The sequence below is a fragment of the Haliaeetus albicilla genome, unplaced genomic scaffold (genome assembly GCF_947461875.1).
Source record: "Haliaeetus albicilla unplaced genomic scaffold, bHalAlb1.1 scaffold_169, whole genome shotgun sequence".
NCBI lineage: Eukaryota > Metazoa > Chordata > Aves > Accipitriformes > Accipitridae > Haliaeetus > Haliaeetus albicilla.
Window position 1 is genome coordinate 27,914 of NW_027212441.1, and position 14,760 is coordinate 42,673.

General features: G+C 64.0%; 1 protein-coding gene across 1 annotated transcript; it reads right to left on the reverse strand.

Annotated features, from left to right (window-relative positions):
• Positions 1 to 4,408: 4,408 nt before the first annotated feature.
• LOC138684110 (voltage-dependent calcium channel gamma-8 subunit-like) lies at positions 4,409 to 13,492 on the reverse strand. Its single transcript, XM_069777836.1, has 4 exons — positions 13,171 to 13,492; positions 8,905 to 8,988; positions 7,306 to 7,446; positions 4,409 to 5,173 (listed from the first exon to the last, which is right to left on the reverse strand). Exons 1-4 carry the CDS (start codon positions 13,403 to 13,405, stop codon positions 4,596 to 4,598), a joined length of 1,038 nt encoding a protein of 345 aa, XP_069633937.1. The 5' UTR covers positions 13,406 to 13,492; the 3' UTR covers positions 4,409 to 4,595.
• Between the last annotated feature and the right edge of the window lie 1,268 nt (positions 13,493 to 14,760).

Below are 14,760 nucleotides of genomic sequence, written 5' to 3' on the forward strand. Positions count from 1 at the left end.
GGTGGTGGGGGAACTGGGAGCAACTGGGGGAAACTGGGAGCAACTGGGGGGGCACTAGGAGCGACTGGGGGGGCACTGGGAGGGACTGGAGGGGGCACTGGGAGCGATGGAGGTGGTGGTGGGGGAAACTGGGACCAATTGGGGGAGACTGGGAGCGATTGGGGGGGCACTGGGAGCAATTAGGGGGGCACTGGGAGGGACCGGAGGGGGCACTGGGAGCGATGGAGGTGGTGGTGGGGGAAACTGGGGCCAATGGGGGGAGACTGGGAGTGACTGGGGGGGCACTGGGAATGAGTAGGGGGGCACTGGGAGCAACTTGGGGGGTGACACTGGGAGGGACTGGGCTGAGCCTGTATGGGAGAGCCCAGCTCTGCAGCTGGCCCAGAGCACTGGGAGGACTGGGTGAACTGGGAGCTGTAGGCACGGCACTGCCTGGAGATGGGACTGTACTGGTCTGATACTGCACAGGGAACTGGGCCGTACTGGTCCAATACTGTCAAGCCAACTGGGCCATACTGGTCCAATACTGGCCAGTGAACTGGGCTGTACTGGTCTGACAGAACCCACAGGGCTGGGCGTTACTGGTCCAAGACTGCCAAGGAAACTGGGCATTACTGGTCCCATATTGGCCAGGGAACTGGGAGATACTGGTTTGATACTGCCCAGGGACTGGGCAATACTGGTCCATATTGCTCAGGGATCGGGGGGGGGTGTGTGTCCAGGGGGGGTCCCACTGACCCCCCCTCCCCCCGGCCCCCCCTAAGGCACAGGGACCCCCCCCAGGGCTGTCCAGGGGGGTGTCCCTGGGGACCCCCCCCAAAAAAAGGAGTGGGGGGGGTCAAAAGTGACGGCGGTTTCAGAGGGGGTCCTCCAAGAGACAGAGGTTTTGGGCACCCCCCCCTCCAAGAGATGGTGGTTTCAAGGACCCCCCAAGAAATGGAAGTTTCAGCCTCCCCCCACCCCCCCAAGAAATGGCAGGTTTGGGGCCCCCCCCAAGAGACAGCAGTTTCAGGGGACACCCCCCCCTAAAGAGAAGCAGTTTTGGGGACCCCCCCCAAGAGATTCCAGGATTGGGGTGCCCCTGAAGAGAAATGGCGGTTTCAAGGAACCCCCCCGCCAAGAGACGGCGGTTTCAGGGGACTCCACCCCAAGAGACAGCAGTTTCAGGGGACACCCCCCCCCTAAAGAGAAGCAGTTTTGGGGACCCCCCCCAAGAGATGGCAGGATTGGGGTGCCCCTGAAGAGAAATGGCGGTTTCAAGGAACCCCCCCGCCAAGAGACGGCGGTTTCAGGGGACTCCACCCCAAGAGACAGCAGTTTCAGGGGACACCCCCCCCCTAAAGAGAAGCAGTTTTGGGGACCCCCCCCAAGAGATGGCAGGATTGGGGTGCCCCTGAAGAGAAATGGCGGTTTCAAGGACCCCCCCCCCGCCAAGAGACGGCGGTTTCAGGGGACTCCCCCCCCAAGAGACAGCAGTTTCAGGGGACACCCCCCCTAAAGAGAAGCAGTTTTGGGGACCCCCCCCAAGAGATGGCAGGATTGGGGTGCCCCTGAAGAGAAATGGCGGTTTCAAGGACCCCCCCCCCCGCCAAGAGACGGCGGTTTCAGGGGACTCCCCCCCAAAAGATGGCGGTTTCAGGGGACACCCCCCCTAAAGAGAAGCAGTTTTGGGGACCCCCCCAAGAGATTCCAGGATTGGGGTGCCCCTGAAGAGAAATGGCGGTTTCAAGGACCCCCCCTGCCAAGAGACGGCAGTTTCAGGGGACTCCCCCCCAAGAGACGGCGGTTTCGGGGGTCCCCCATGGGAGGGGCTGGGAGCTGGCACAGAGTTTAGCCCTTGGTGGATCGGGGGGGGGGACACCCCCAAATCCCCCCATCACCAATAGGGACCCCGGTGCCCCCCAAATCCCCCTCCCCTGGCAAATGAGGGGGGGCACAGCCCTGCCCGCCTGCGGGAGGACCGGGGAGGAGGAGGAGGAAGGTGAGGAAGAGGGCAGGAGGGAGATGAGGATGAGGAGGGGAGGAGAAGGAAGAAGGTGGGGAGGAAGAGGGCAGGAGGAGGAAGATGAGGAGGAGAGCAAGAGGATGAGGAAGGCAGGAGGAAGGGGAGGAGGAGGAAGATGAAGAGGGCAGGAGGAAGGGGAGTGGATGATGAGGATGAGGAGAGGTGGGGGTCGGGAGGAAGGGGAGGATGAGGAGGGGAGGAGGAGGAGGATGGTGAAGAAGGCAGGAAGAAAAGGAGGAGGAAGAGGGCAGGAGGAGGAAGAAGAGGGCAGGAAGAAGATGAGGAGGGGAGGAAGAGGATGAAGAGGAGAGCAAGAGGATGAGGAAGGCAGGATGAAGGTGGGGAGGAGAAGGAGGAAGAAGAGGGCAGGAAGAAGATGAGGAGGGGAGGAAGAGGATGAAGAGGAGAGCAAGAGGATGAGGAAGGCAGGATGAAGGTGGGGAGGAGAAGGAGGAAGAAGAGGGCAGGAAGAAGATGAGGAGGGGAGGAAGAGGATGAAGAGGAGAGCAAGAGGATGAGGAAGGCAGGATGAAGGTGAGGAGGAGAAGGAGGAAGAAGAGGGCAGGAAGAAGATGAGGAGGGGAGGAAGAGGATGAAGAGGAGAGCAAGAGGATGAGGAAGGCAGGATGAAGGTGGGGAGGAGAAGGAAGATGAAGAGGGCAGGAGGAAGGGGAGGGGAGGATGAGGAGAGGTGGGGGTCGGGAGGAAGGGGAAGATGAGGAGGGGAGGAGGAGGAGGATGGTGAAGAAGGCTGGAAGAAAGGGAGGAGGAAGAGGGCAGGAGGAGGAAGAAGAGGGCAGGAAGAAGATGAGGAGGGGAGGAAGAGGATGAAGAGGAGAGCAAGAGGATGAGGAAGGCAGGATGAAGGTGGGGAGGAGAAGGAGGAAGAAGAGGGCAGGAAGAAGATGAGGAGGGGAGGAAGAGGATGAAGAGGAGAGCAAGAGGATGAGGAAGGCAGGATGAAGGTGAGGAGGAGAAGGAGGAAGAAGAGGGCAGGAAGAAGATGAGGAGGGGAGGAAGAGGATGAAGAGGAGAGCAAGAGGATGAGGAAGGCAGGATGAAGGTGAGGAGGAGAAGGAGGAAGAAGAGGGCAGGAAGAAGATGAGGAGGGGAGGAAGAGGATGAAGAGGAGAGCAAGAGGATGAGGAAGGCAGGATGAAGGTGGGGAGGAGAAGGAAGATGAAGAGGGCAGGAGGAAGGGGAGGGGAGGATGAGGAAGGGAGGAGGAGGTCGGGAGGAAGGTGAGGATGAGGAAGAGGAAGAGGAGGCTGAAGAGTGCAGGAGCTGGGGCAGCAAGGGGAAGGGGGGGCGGGGGGTCCTCTTGCTGTCGGTCCCAAGGAGGGGGGGTGGTCCCTGGGGGGGTCTGGGGGGGTCCAGGGTGCCCCTAGATGGGGGTGGTCTTGCGGTTGAGGGTGCTGGTCCCCAGTGGGGGGGGTCCCTGGGGGTCTGGGGGGGGTCCCTGTGGGTCCTGAGGGATCCCTGGAGGTGCCCCTGGATTGGGGGGGGGGTCTTGCGGCTGGGGGTGCTGGTCCCCAAGGGGGGGTCCCAGGGGTGCCTGGGGGTCCAGGAGGTCGCTGGGGATTGGGGGGGGTCCAGGGCTTCCTGGGGGGGCCAGGGGTGCCCCTAGATGGGGATGGTCTTGCGGTTGAGGGTGCTGGTCCCCAGGGGGGTGCCCCTAGATTTGGGGGGGGGTGTCTTGTGGTTGAGGGTGCTGGTCCCCAGGGGGGTCCCAGGGGGTCTGGGGTGCCCCTAGACGGGGGGGGGGGGGGTTGTCTTGTGGTTGAGGGTGCTGGTCCCCAGGGGGGTCCCAGGGGGTCTGGGGTGCCCCTAGACGGGGGGGGGGGGGTTGTCTTGTGGTTGAGGGTGCTGGTCCCCAGGGGGGTCCCAGAAGGTGCCAGGGGAGTCCCGGGGGGTTTCTGGGGGGGCCCTGGGGTGCCCCTAGACGGGGTGGGGGTCTTGCGGTTGGGGGTGCTGGTCCCCAGGGGGGTCCCAGGGGGTCCAGGGGGGTCCCAGGGAAGTCCCAGGGGGGTTCTGGGGTGCCCCTAGATGGGGTGGTCTTGCAGATGGGGGTGCTGGTCCCCAGGGGATCTGGGGGGTCCCTGGGGTGCCCCTAGACGGGGGCGGGGGTCTTGTGGTTGAGGGTGCTGGTCCCCAGGGGGGTCCCAGGGGGTCCAGGGGGGTCCTGGGGTGCCCCTAGATGGGGGGGGGGTCTTGTGGTTGAGGGTGCTGGTCCCCAGGGGGGTCCCAGGGGGTCCCGGGGGGTCCCGGGGTGCCCCTAGACAGGGGGGGGTCTTGTGGTTGAGGGTGCTGGTCCCCAGGGGGGTCCCAGGGTGCCCCTAGACGGGGGAGGGTCTTGCGGTTGGGGGTGCTGTTCCCCAGGGGGGTCCCAGAGGAGTCCCGGGGGGGTTCCCGGGTGCCCCTAGTTGGGGTGGTCTTGCGGTTGGGGGTGCTGGTCCCCAGGGGGGTCTCAGGGGAGTCCCGGCGTGTTCCTGGGGGGTCCCTGGGGTGCCCCTAGATGGGGGGGGGTCTTGCGGATGGGGGTGCTGGTCCCCAGGGGGGTCCCAGGGGGTCTGCGGGTTCCGGGGTGCCCCTAGACGGGGGTGGTCTTGCGGTTGAGGGTGCTGGTCCCCGAGGCGCTGTCGGGGGGTCCCCCGGGGGGGTCCTTCCCAAAAGCGTTATGCAACTGCAAAAACGGGGGTCCCGGGGTACCGGGAGGTGGCGGCCCGGGGGGTCCCTCCCGGGATAGGGTGTACATCGAGATATCAGCTGGGGGGGGTCCCCCCCCGACCCCCCCCGATTTCCCGGGTGGGGGAAGGGGCGGCGGGGGGGGAGGCGAAGCATCCCGCGAGCGCCCCGGTTCGCTGGACCGAGAACTGGATCGGGAGCGTCGGCGAGGTCGAGGTCGAGGACCTGGGGGGACGCGGGGGGGTGGAGGAGGCGGTGGGGGTCCCGGACCCCCGCCGGGACCCCCCCGAGCTTTGCGGTGGCGTTCGATGTAGAGGTTGACGGCCAGGACGCCGATGGCTTCGGCCAGGATGAAGGAGAGCCCCCCGAAGTAGAAGGACCAGCCGTAGGAGTAATGGCTCTTCTTGTCCTCGTCCCGCTTCGTGCCGGGGTCCCCGGCGTTGGCCGAGATGTAGACGATCACCCCGATGATGTTGCTGAGGCCTGGGGGGGGGGACAAGGTTGGGGGGGGGACACAGGGGATGGGGGATGAGGGAGAAGGGGCAAGGGATGAAGGAGGGGATGAGGGAGAAGAGGTGGGATGAAGGATGGGGCGAGGGAGAAAAGATGGGATGAAGGACGGGATGAGGGAGAAGGGAGAAGAGGTGGGATGAAGGATGGGATGAGGGAGAAGAGATGGGATGAAGGACAGGATGAGGGAGAAGGGGCAAGGGATGAAGGAGGGGATGAGGGAGAAGAGGTGGGATGAAGGATGGGGCGAGGGAGAAAAGATGGGATGAAGGACGGGATGAGGGAGAAGGGAGAAGAGGTGGGATGAAGGATGGGATGAGGGAGAAGAGATGGGATGAAGGACGGGATGAGGGAGAAGGGGCAAGGGATGAAGGAGGGGATGAGGGAGAAGGGAGAAGAGGTGGGATGAAGGATGGGATGAGGGAGAAGGGAGAAGAGATGGGATGAGGGAGAAGAGATGGGATGAAGGACGGGATGAGGGAGAAGGGAGAAGAGATGGGATGAGGGAGAAGAGATGGGATGAAGGACGGGATGAGGGAGAAGGGAGAAGAGATGGGATGAGGGAGAAGAGATGGGATGAAGGACGGGATGAGGGAGAAGAGATGGGATGAAGGACGGGATGAGGGAGAAGGGGCAAGGGATGAAGGACGGGATGAGGGAGAAGGGAGAAGAGGTGAGATGAAGGATGGGGTGAGGGAGAAGGGAGAAGAGATGGGATGAAGGACAGGATGAGGGAGAATGGGCAAGGGATGAAGGAGGGGATGAGGGAGAAGAGATGGGATGAAGGACAGGATGAGGGAGAATGGGCAAGGGATGAAGGAGGGGATGAGGGAGAAGAGATGGGATGAAGGACAGGATGAGGGAGAAGGGGCAAGGGATGAAGGATGAGGGTCAGGGGATGAGGGACAAGAAACGGGATGAAGGACAGGGGATGAGGGATGAAGGACAGGGGATGAGGTAGAAGGGGCAAGGGATGAAGGACAGGGGATGAGGGATGAGGGACAAAAAACAGGATGAAGGACAGGGGATGAGGGGTGAGGGAGAAGAGACAGGGGATGAAGGATGGGATGAGGTAGAAGGGGCAAGGGATGAAGGACAAGGGACAGGGGATGAGGGACAAGAAATGGGATGAAGGACAGGGGATGAGGGAGAAGGAGCAAGGGATGAAGGACAGGGGATGAGGGATGAAGGATGAGGGACAAGAAACGGGATGAAGGACAGGGGATGAGGGATGAAGGACGGGACGAGGGAGAAGGGGCAAGGGATGAAGGACAGGGGATGAGGGATGAGGGAGAAGAGACGGGATGAAGGACAGGACGAGGGAGAAGGGGCAAGGGATGAAGGACAAGGGATGTGGGACAGGCAGGGGACAAGGAACGGGATAAGGGATGAAGGACAGGGGACGAAGGACAAGGGAGAGGGGACGAAGGATGAGGGACAAGAAATGGGATGAAGGACGGGATGAGGGATGAAGGACAGGATGAGGGAGAAGGGGCAAGGGATGAAGGACAGGGGATGTGGGACAGGGGATGTGGGACAAGGGACAGGGGATGAGGACCAGGGGATGAGGGAGAAGGGATGAGGGACAAGAGATGGGATGAAGGACAGAGGACGAGGGACAGAGGACGAAGGATGAGGGACAAGAAACGGGATGAAGGACAGGGGATGAAGGACAGGAGATGACAGATGAAGGACAGAGGATGAGGGAGAAGGGGCAAGGGATGAAGGACAAGGGACGTGGGTCAGGCAGAAGACAAGGGGGGGAAGGCAGGGGGCGAGGGGCAGGGGATGACCCACGGGGTCCCCAATGTCCCCCAATGTCTCCTCCTGTGATCCAGGGGACACCCCCCCCCCCCCCAATCCCGGGACCCTCCTGGAATCAGGGACAACCCCCCCCCCCCTCCAAGCAGGGATCGGGCCCCCCCCAGTTCCCCCCAGTGGCTCCTCGCTGGGATCGAGGGGGGACACCCCCTCCCCAAGGGACCCTCCCTGGGATGTAGGGGACCCTTCCCCACCCCCCAGAAAAAGGGGTCCTGGCCGGGGGGAGCAGGGACCCCTCCCCAAGAGAGGGGGGGATGTGGGGGACCCCCCCCCTCCCCACTAACCGGCGGCGACGAAGAGGATGCCGGCGCCGAGGACGAGGCTGGTTCGGGCACGGCGCAGGCGGCTGGCGGCCACGCAGACCCCCCCCAGGAGCAACAGGACGGCGCTCAGGATCGGGAAGATGCTGGAAGCCCGGACCACCCCTGCGGGACCCCAACCCCTCGTTAGAGCCGGCCAATGGGAGCCCCGGGGCTGGCGGCCAATCGGAGGCCACGAAGTGTGGGGGATCTGTCAGCCCCGGCCAATGGGAGCCCCAAGGCTGGCGGCCAATCAGAGCACACGAAGGGTGTGGGATCTGTCAGCCCTGGCCAATGGGAGCCCCGGAGCGGGCAGCCAATCAGAGGCCACAAAGGGTGGGGGATCTGTCAGCCCCGGCCAATGGGAGCCCCATGGCTGGCGGCCAATCAGAGCACACGAAGGGTGTGGGATCTGTCAGCCCTGGCCAATGGGAGCCCTGGGGCTGGTGGCCAATCAGAGGCCACGAATGGTGGGGGATCTGTCAGCCCCAGCCAATGGGAGTCTATTAGGTGGATGACAGCCAATCAGAGGCCACAAACGGTAGGGGATCTGTCAGCCCCGGCCAATGGGAGCCCCTGGGTTGGCAGCCAATCAGAGTGCACGAACGGCATGGCCACTGTCGGCCCCAGCCAATGGGAACCTGTAAGGTAGACGGCCAATCCGAGCTCACGATTAGCATGGGATCTGTCAGCCCCGGCCAATGGGAGCCCTCCAGGCTGGCAGCCAATCAGAGCCCACGAGCACCCTGGGATCCATCAGCCCCCAGCCAATCAGAGCCCTTAAAGGCATCGGCCAATCAGAGGAGAGATCTTTGAGGGTGGGACCCGATGAGGCATCACCGTGGCAACGCCGGGGCATCACCGTGAGGATGCCGGGATGGTTGCCATGGCAACGTCAGGGCATCACCATGACGATGCTGGGGCGGTTGCCATGGCAACATCAGGGCATCACCGGGGCATCACCGCGGCAACGCCGGGCATCACCGGGACGTTGCCAGGCCAACGCGAGGCCGGTCACCGGGACATCACCGTGGCAACGCCGGGGCATCACCGGGATGATGCCGGGGCTGTTGCCATGGCAACATCAGGGCATCACTGGGGCGGTTGCCAGGGCGACGCAAGGCCGGTCACCGGGGCATCACCGCGGCAATGCCGGGGCATCGCTGGGATGATGCCGGGGCCGTTGCCATGGCAACATCAGGGCATCACCAGGGCGGTTGCCGGGGTGACGTGAGGCCGTCACCAGGGCATCACCGCGGCAACGCCGGGCATCACCGGGACGTTGCCAGGGCAACGCAAGGCCGGTCACCGGGGCATCACCGGGACGATGCCGGGGTAGTTGTCGTGGCAACATCAGGGCATCACTGGGATGGTTGTCACGGCGATGCCAAGCCGGTTGTCAAAGGCATCGCCGATGCCGGGGCGGTTGCCGCGGCAATACCGCGGCGGTTGCCGTGGCGATGCCGGGATAACGCCGGGATGTCTCGCTGGGGGTGGTCGCCGGGGGGGTGTGATGCCAGGGTGGGGGGGTGATGGCGGGGCGGTTGCCGTGGCGATAGCGCGGCGGTTGCCGGGGCGACTCACGGAGCAGGTACTCGGCGCTGTCGTGGTCGTACTCCATGTCCTCGGGGAAGTGGTTGATCTTCAGGCACAGCCCCCGCTTCAGGCCTGCGGGGACACGGGGACGGCTGCCGCCGGGGACGAGGATGGGGACGCCGCGGGGAGCGGGACGCCGTGGGGACACCGTGGGATGGGGACACCGTGGGGATGGGGACACCGTGGGATGGGGACACCGAAGGGGATGGGGACACCAAAGGGGATGGGGACACCAAAGGGGATGGGGACACCATGGGGACACCGAAGGGATGGGGACACCATGGGGATGGGGACACTGAAGGGGATGGGGGGCGCAGGGACACCAAAGGGATGGGGACACCGTGGGGACACCGTGGGGATGGGGACACTGAAGGGGATGGGGACACCAAAGGGGATGGGGACACCGTGGGGATGGGGACACCGAAGGGGATGGGGACACTGTGGGGATGGGGACACTGTGGGGATGGGGACACCGTGGGGACACCAAAGGGATGGGGACACCGAAGGTGATGGGGACACCGTGGGGACACCGAAGGGATGGGGACACCATGGGGATGGGGACACTGAAGGGGATGGGGGGCGCAGGGACACCAAAGGGATGGGGACACCGTGGGGATGGGGACACCATGGGGACACCGTGGGGATGGGGACACTGAAGGGGATGGGGACACCAAAGGGGATGGGGACACCGTGGGGATGGGGACACCGTGGGGATGGGGACACCATGGGGACACCGCGGGGATGGGGACACTGAAGGGGATGGGGAACCGCAGGGACACCAAAGGGATGGGGACACCGTGGGGATGGGGACACCGAAGGGGATGGAGACACTGTGGGGATGGGGACACTGAAGGGGATGGGGACACCATGGGGACACCAAAGGGATGGGGACACCATGGGGATGGGGACACCGAAGGGGATGGGGACACCATGGGGACACCATGGGGATGGGGACACTGAAGGGGATGGGGACACCAAAGGGGATGGGGACACCGTGTGCATGGGGACACCGAAGGGGATGGGGACACCATGGGGACACCAAAGGGGATGGCGACAAGGATGGGGACACCACAGGGACAGGGACACTGCGGGGACAGGGACACCACGGGGATGGGGACACTATGGGGACGAGGATGGGGACACCGCGGGGACCGGGACACTGTGGGGATGGGGACACCACGGGGACAAGGATGGGGACACCACAGGGATGGGGACATCATGGGGACAAGGACACCACAGGGACAGGGTCACTGCATGGATGGGGACACCGTGGGGATGGGGACAAGGATGGGGACACCACGGGGACAGGGACACTGTGGGGATGGGGACAACATGGGGACAAGGACACTGCAGGGATGGTGACACCGTGGGAACAGGGACACCAGGGGGATGGGGACACCGTGGGGACAGGGACACTGTGGGGATGGGGACACTGCAGGGATGGGGACAAGGATGGGGACACCACGGGGACAAGGACACTGTGGGGATGGGGACACTATGGGGATGAGGATGGAGACGTCATGGGGACAGGGACACCAGGGGGATGGGGACACCGTGGGGACAAGGACACTGCAGGGACGGTGACACCGTGGGAACAGGGACACCACGGGGACGGGGACACCACAGGGACGGGGACACCACGGGGATGGGGACACCACGAGGACGGGGACACCACGGGGATGGGGACACCACGAGGACGGGGACACTGTGGGGATGGGGACATCATGGGGACAGGGACACTGTGGGGGTGGTGACACCGTGGGGATGTGGACAACACGGGGACAAGGACACTGCAGGGTTGGGGACGCCACAGGGATGGGGACAGTGTGGGGACAAGGAGGGGTACGGACACACTATGGGGACAGGGACACCACGGGGATGGGGACACCGTGGGGACAACGGGGACACGGTGGGGACGACGGGGACACGGTGGGGACGAGGGGGACGTCACGAGGACAGGGGTGGGGACACCGCGGGGACGGGGATGCCGTGGGGAAGGGGACACGGTGGGGACAGGGACACCAGGGGCCACCTCCCACTGCGCCACCGCGGGGCTGCGGGTCCCCCCGACACCACGAGCTGTCCCCAACAGCGTCACGACCCCCCGACAGTGTCACGACCCCCCGACAGCGTCACGACCCCCCGACAGCGTCACGCTGCTGCCAGCGCCCCCGACAGTGCCACGAATGTCCCCAATGATGTCACGCCGCTGCGAGCTTCCCTCAGCGACGTCATGAACGTCCCCAATGATGCCACGAAGCTGCGAGTTTCCCCCAACGGTGCCACGAATGTCCCCAATGATGTCACGATGCTGCGAGCTTCCCGTGACAGTGCCATGAATGTCCCCCAACGATGCCATGAACGTCCCAAATGATGTCATGATGCTGCGAGCTTCCCCGACAGTGCCATGAACGTCCCCAATGATGTCACGATGCTGCGAGCTTCCCCGACAGTGCCACGAATGTCCCCCAGCAATGCCACGATTGTCGCCAATGATGTCATGATGCCGCGAGCTTCCCCCAATGATGCCATGAACCTCCCCAATGATGTCATGATGCTGCGAGCTTCCCCTGAGTGTGCCACGAACGTCCCCAATGATGTCACGATGCTGCGATCTCCCCCCTACAGTGCCATGAATGTTCCCCAATGATGCCACAAACGTCCCCAATGATGTCATGATGCTGCAAGCTTCCCCCAACGATGCCACAAATGTCTCCAGTGATGTCATGATGCTGTGAGCTTCCCCGGCAGTGCCATGAGTGTCCCCCAGTGATGCCACGAATGTCCCCAATGATGTCACGATGCTGTGATCTCCCCCCAACAGTGCCATAAATGTCCCCAATGATGTCATGATGCTGTGAGCTTCCCCCAACGATGCCATGAACATCCCCAACGATGTCACGATGCTGCGAGCTTCCCCTGACAGTGCCATGAACGTCCCCCAACGATGCCACGAATGTCCCAAATGATGTCACAACGCTGCAAGCTTCCCCGACAGTGCCATGAATGTCCCCCAACGATGCCATAAATGTCCCCAATGATGTCATGATGCTGCGAGCGTCCCCGACAGTGCCATAAATGTCCCCAATGATGTCACGACGCTGCGAGCTTCCCCTGACAGTGCCACGAATGTCCCCCAGCGATGCCACGATTGTTGCCAATGATGTCACGATGGTGCAATCTCCCCCCAGCAATGCCATGAACGTCCCCAATGATGTCACAATGCTGCGATCTCCCCCTGACAGTGCCATGAACGTCCCCCATGATGTCACGATGCTGCGATCTCCCCCCAACAGTGCCATGAATGTCTCCCAACGATGCCACAAACGTCCCCCATGATGTCACGATGCCACGATCTCCCCCCAACAGTGCCATGAATGTCCCCCAACAGTGCCACGAATGTCCCCAATGACGTCACGATGGTGCAATCTTCCCCCAACGATGCCACGAACGTCCCCCATGATGTCACGATGCCACGATCTCCCCCCAACAGTGCCATGAATGTCCCCCAACAGTGCCACGAATGTCCCCAATGACGTCACGATGGTGCAATCTTCCCCCAACGATGCCACGAACGTCCCCCATGATGTCACGATGCCACGATCTCCCCCCAACAGTGCCATGAATGTCCCCCAACAGTGCCACGAATGTCCCCAATGACGTCATGATGGTGCAATCTTCCCCCAACGATGCCATGAACATCCCCAATGATGCCGCGATGCTGCGAGCTTCCCCAACGATGCCATGAACGTCCCCAATGATGTCACGAATATCCCCAGTGATGTCATGATGCTGTGATCTCCCCCGACAGTGCCGTGAATGTCCCCCAACGATGCCACGAATGTCCCCAATGACGTCACGATGCTACGATCTTCACCCAACGATGCCACGAACGTCCCCCATGATGTCACGATGCTGCGAGCTTCCCCCAACAGTGCCATGCATGTCCCCCAACAATGCCACGAACGTCCCCAATGACATCACGATGCCGCGATCTTCCCCCAACGATGCCTGTCCCCAGTGATGTCATGATGCTGTGATCTCCCCCCGACAGTGCCATGCATGTCCCCAACGATGCCACGAACGTCCCCAATGACATCACGATGCCGCGATCTTCCCCCAACGATGCCACGAACGTCCCCCCATGACGTCACGATGCCGCGGTCTCCCCCCGACAGCGCCACGCACGTCCCCCAGCGCCGCCGCCGCCACCACCCCCCCCGCCCCCCCCTCCCCCGGGGCCCCCCTCCCCACCTTCGAGGCAGCAGATCCTCCAGAGCCCGGAGTGGGTCAACCCGCCGGGATCGCGGCGATCGCGGTGAGCGGCGTCCTCGCCGGAGATGTTGCTGGTGTTGCAGATGAAGGCGCGGGCGTAGAGCCAGTAGTCGGTGCCGATGGCGATGGTCATGAGGCCGAAGGCGGCGAAGGCGCCCACCGTGGTGAGCAGCCACCTGCACCCCCTTCTCGCACCAAACCACCCCCTCCCCATTCCAGCGCTTGAGCGACTCCAGCCTGAACCGGACCCCGGGGAAAACCCCGGGGGGGGGGACCCAGGCGTCGGCCGGATCCTGACCCCCCCCCCTCCGCCCCCCGCAAAAAATACACTCCCACCCACCCACCCCCCCGCCACGCGTGGCGGGATGGGAGGACGCCGGCGTTTGGGTGGGTGGGGGGGGTTGGTGGGGTGGGGGGGGGACCCTGGTGTTTTGGGTGGGTGGTGGGGGGGGACAGATCCAGTATTTGGGGGGGGTGCTGGGGTCCTGGGAGGGGGACCCTGGTGTTTTGGGTGGTGTGGCTGGGGGGGGGGAATGCAGGTGTTTGGGTGGGTGGTGGGGTGCTGGGGGGGACCCTGGTGTTTGGGTGGGTGCTGGGGTGGACACCCAGGTGTTCAGGTGGGTGCTGGGGGGGGGACCTGGTGTTTGGGTGGGTGCTGGAGGGGATGAAGGTGTTCAGGTGGGTGCTGGGGGGGGGATGCAGGTGTTTGGGTGGGTGATGGGGGGACCCCGGTGTTTGGGTGGGTGGTGGGGTGCTGGGGGGGGACCCAAGTGTTCAGGTGGGTGCTGGGGGGGGGATGAAGGTGTTCAGGTGGGTGCTGGGGGGGGGACCCAGGTGTTCAGGTGGGTGCTGGGGGGGGGGGACCCTGGTGTTTTGGGTGGGTGATGGGGTGCTGGGGGGACCCTGGTGTTCAGGTGGGTGCTGGGGGGGGGACAGATCCAGGTATTTGGGGGGGGTGCTGGGGGGGACCCTGGTGTATGGGTGGCCTGATGGGGTGCTGGGGGGGGGACACGACACCCAGGAATTCAGGTGGGTGATGGGGTGGGGTGTGTGTGGGGGGGAACACGGGACACCCAAGATGTTCAGGAACCCCCAAATTTGACCCCCTACACCCCACCGGCTACCGGGGCTCCGGGGGAGGGGACCCAGGTGTCGGGGTCCCGCTGCTGGGACCCCTACGCCCCCCCCCTCCTGCTGGAGGACCCAAGCGTTGGGGCCCCCCCCTCTTTGCCCCCTAGACCCCCCCCCAACCTGCCCAAATTTCGGGGAAGGGTCCCCGGGCGTCCGGGGGCCGAAAGGACCCAAGTGTCCGGGGTTGCCCCCCCTCCACGTCTCAGGGCCCCGGGGGGGGGGCGAGCGATGCCCGGGCCCGAGTCCATGGGGGGGGGACGTGGCCGTGGCCTCGCACGCTCGCAGGGCACCGACGGCTCCTCCGTGACGGCAGCGAGCTGCGGAGACACGACGACCGAGGGTTTTCGCACGAGGGTTTCGCACGAGGGTTTCGCACGAGTGGTTTCGCACGAGGGTGCCCGGCCTCGTGCATCAAGCCCACCACCACCCCCCCCATAA